Source organism: Chiloscyllium plagiosum, chromosome 20 (assembly GCF_004010195.1).
Source record: "Chiloscyllium plagiosum isolate BGI_BamShark_2017 chromosome 20, ASM401019v2, whole genome shotgun sequence".
Taxonomy (NCBI): domain Eukaryota; kingdom Metazoa; phylum Chordata; class Chondrichthyes; order Orectolobiformes; family Hemiscylliidae; genus Chiloscyllium; species Chiloscyllium plagiosum.
In genome coordinates, this window is record NC_057729.1 from 1,866,754 (window position 1) to 1,869,531 (window position 2,778).

General features: G+C 48.9%; 1 protein-coding gene across 3 annotated transcripts in view; it reads left to right on the forward strand.

Annotated features, from left to right (window-relative positions):
* The window catches only part of LOC122559896 (CD83 antigen-like), a 25,013-nt gene extending 22,978 nt beyond the window's left edge, over window positions 1–2,035 (forward strand). For all 3 annotated transcript variants that reach the window (XM_043710005.1, XM_043710006.1, XM_043710007.1), the window contains one exon: window positions 1,185–2,035. In XM_043710005.1, coding sequence (XP_043565940.1) covers window positions 1,185–1,373 — 189 coding nt within the window. In that variant the 3' untranslated portion in view covers window positions 1,374–2,035. The remainder of the gene's footprint in view (window positions 1–1,184) is intronic.
* Window positions 2,036–2,778: the final 743 nt, after the last annotated feature.

The window sequence follows — 2,778 nt, forward strand, 5'->3', positions numbered from 1 at the left end:
GTTTTGGTGTGCGTGAACAAGTGTTTGTGAGTGTTTGTGTGTGAGAGTGTAGGTGTGAGTGTAGGGGGGTATGTGTGTGTATGTGCGTGTGTGTGTATGCATGTGTGTGCGTGTGTGTGTGGGGGGGGTAGTATGAGTGTGTGTGTGTGGGAGGGAATGTATGTGTGGGGGGTATGAGTGTGTATGTTTGTGTAGCAACTGAACCCACACTGTTGGCCTCAGTCTGCATCCCAAAGCTCTCTCCAGCTAGCAGATAGGCAGATAGACACAAACAAAATGTCAGTGTTATGGCCACAGGAAAAGACTGGGAAGGCAATTCAGTGATTCCTCTTCACAGGAGTTGTCATCGTTAACTGATCAGCATTTCACAGATCAATCAGCTACATGTTGCTGCTTAGGTCTCCGTTCATACACAGAACCCCCCCACTCCCCAGCTCCAGCCTGTCTGAAACTGGATTTATTCCACTGCATGAACAAGCAGCTGTGTAAACAGCACTTACACTGAGGGTCACTTTTCTAAAAAAAAGTGCAGTAATTCTCCAACAATCCATGGCATTTCAGCCAATTCTTTCCCCATTTCAGAAACACAGATAAATGAAAAGGTGCGTTCTTACACAATTCAGCAGCTCAACTGGACAGTTTCCCTGCAAGAGTCATACCAGACTCGAAACATTAACTCTTGTTTCTGTCTGCCAGACCTGCTGAGTTTCTCAAACAATTTCTGTTTTTAAGGAGACAGCACCATGTGGGCGGCACGGTGGCACAGTGGTTAGCACTGCTGCCTCACAGCGCCAGAGACCCGGGTTCAATTCCCGACTCAGGCGACTGACTGTGTGGAGTTGGCACATTCTCCCCGTGGCTGGGTGGGTTTCCTTCCACAGTCCAAAGCTGTGCAGGTCAGGTGAATTGGCCATGCTAAATTGCCCGTAGTGTTAGGTAAGGGGTAAATGTAGGGGAATGGGTGGCTGGTCAGTGTGGACTTGTTGGGCCAAAGGGTCTGTTTCCACACTGTAAGTAATCTAATCTAAATCAAATAATAATGGAAAGAGAATAGTAACCTGGTCATTATCTAATTGCTTTTTTTGAGACATTGCTAATTGGTGTCAGTGTTAAATAAATACATACAGGTCTATCTTTACAGGATTGTATCACTGCACTGTCTGATATGTCCATCCTTTCTACAGGTTTTCAGAAAAATGAGGCGTCCAAATCAGGAGAATCCAGAAGCCGGTGGGAAGGTGGAGGAGCATCTGGTACAATCCCTGAGGGAACACATCCAGAGGGTTTCTCTGGAGAAAGATCAGAGGAGTGTGAGAGTGCGGTCACAGCTGGATGGCTCGGTCCATTGTGTGTGGGCAGTGGGACATGTCTGACACAGGCAGGAGCAGGGACAGGGAACTCGGTGCCGTCTCCCTGACTCGGCTCCTCTGGGAACCTCTCACTGCCTCCTCTGTCCATTCAGTCGGAAAATCACAGGGTCACGGTGACCCACAGGCCTGTGGGGAGGCCTCACATCGAGGTCAAATCCTGGCCGTTCCAGCTCCCACGCTCAGTCCCCCGAGGAGCATTGAAACAATGGAGGAACTAATTTAGACCAACACTGAGGATGTTGCTGGTTTCCTCAGGACAGGGGTACAGGGCATCCCCACTGGGTAAATGTACACCTTTGTGCATAAGGCACTCACAGGATATTGGACACCCGCTAGGTACAGAGCATTCCAATGAGCAGAAAGCACCCAAGGGGTTACAGGGCATCCAACAGGGTATGAGGCACCCATTGTGCATAGGGCAATGGGTGCACGGCATGATTCTGGGTGCGGAGCACCTATAGGCTATGGGACAACATACAGGCTTCTGATTCACTGTTAGCCATTTCATAAGGATTTAATAAGCTGTACGCTGCAGAGTTAAACAGCAGGGATAGGGATCAATCAGATTGCTATTATAACATCTCTTTGACCAGGCTAAGGGAAAGTTAAAAATCACACAGCACCAGGTTATGGTCCAACAGGTTTATTTGGAAGCACTTGATCAAGACAACCACCTGATGAAGGAGCAGCGCTCCGAAAGCTAGTGCTTCCAAATAAACCTGTTGGACTATAACCTGGTGTTGTGGGATTTTTAACTTTGTACACCCCAATCCAACACCGGCTCCTCCGAAACAGGCGAAGGAAGACTGAATCCCTGTCTGGGCGGGCTCGAGGCAACTTTCCAGAGAATCATTGAGAACACGTGAATGAATGAATAAGCGGGCAATGTAAAATAAAGATGTTTATTAAAAACCTCACTGTTTCATGGAGAGTTGGAGAGGCTGCTCCCTGATCTGTTGCTGTTATATGAACAATAATAAGGAGCGCATTTCAGATGCACCACACATTCCGCTCAGTTTCCCAGCAGGAACATTCGATTCCCAGGGGATAGAGAGATTGTCCTGAAACACACACAGTGAATTGAAAAAGCTACACTCCACAACACCATCTGTATGGCCTTGTATCAATCCCCAAACTAATCCCATTGTGCAGCAGAGCTCACTCATGGGCACTGGCAGCGAGTGGTATACAAGTCCTGGGCATCAGTGACAGTCAGGGTCTGCCCAGAGTGGGGATTACACAGGGACAGGGTCTGGGGTGGGGGTTACACAGAGACAAGGTCTGTCTGGGGTGGGGGTTACACAGAGACAGGGTCTGTAGAGGGTGGGGGTTATACAGAGACAGGGTCTGGGGTGGGGGTTACAAGGGGCAGGGTCTGTCTGGGTGGGAGGTTACACAGACACAGGGT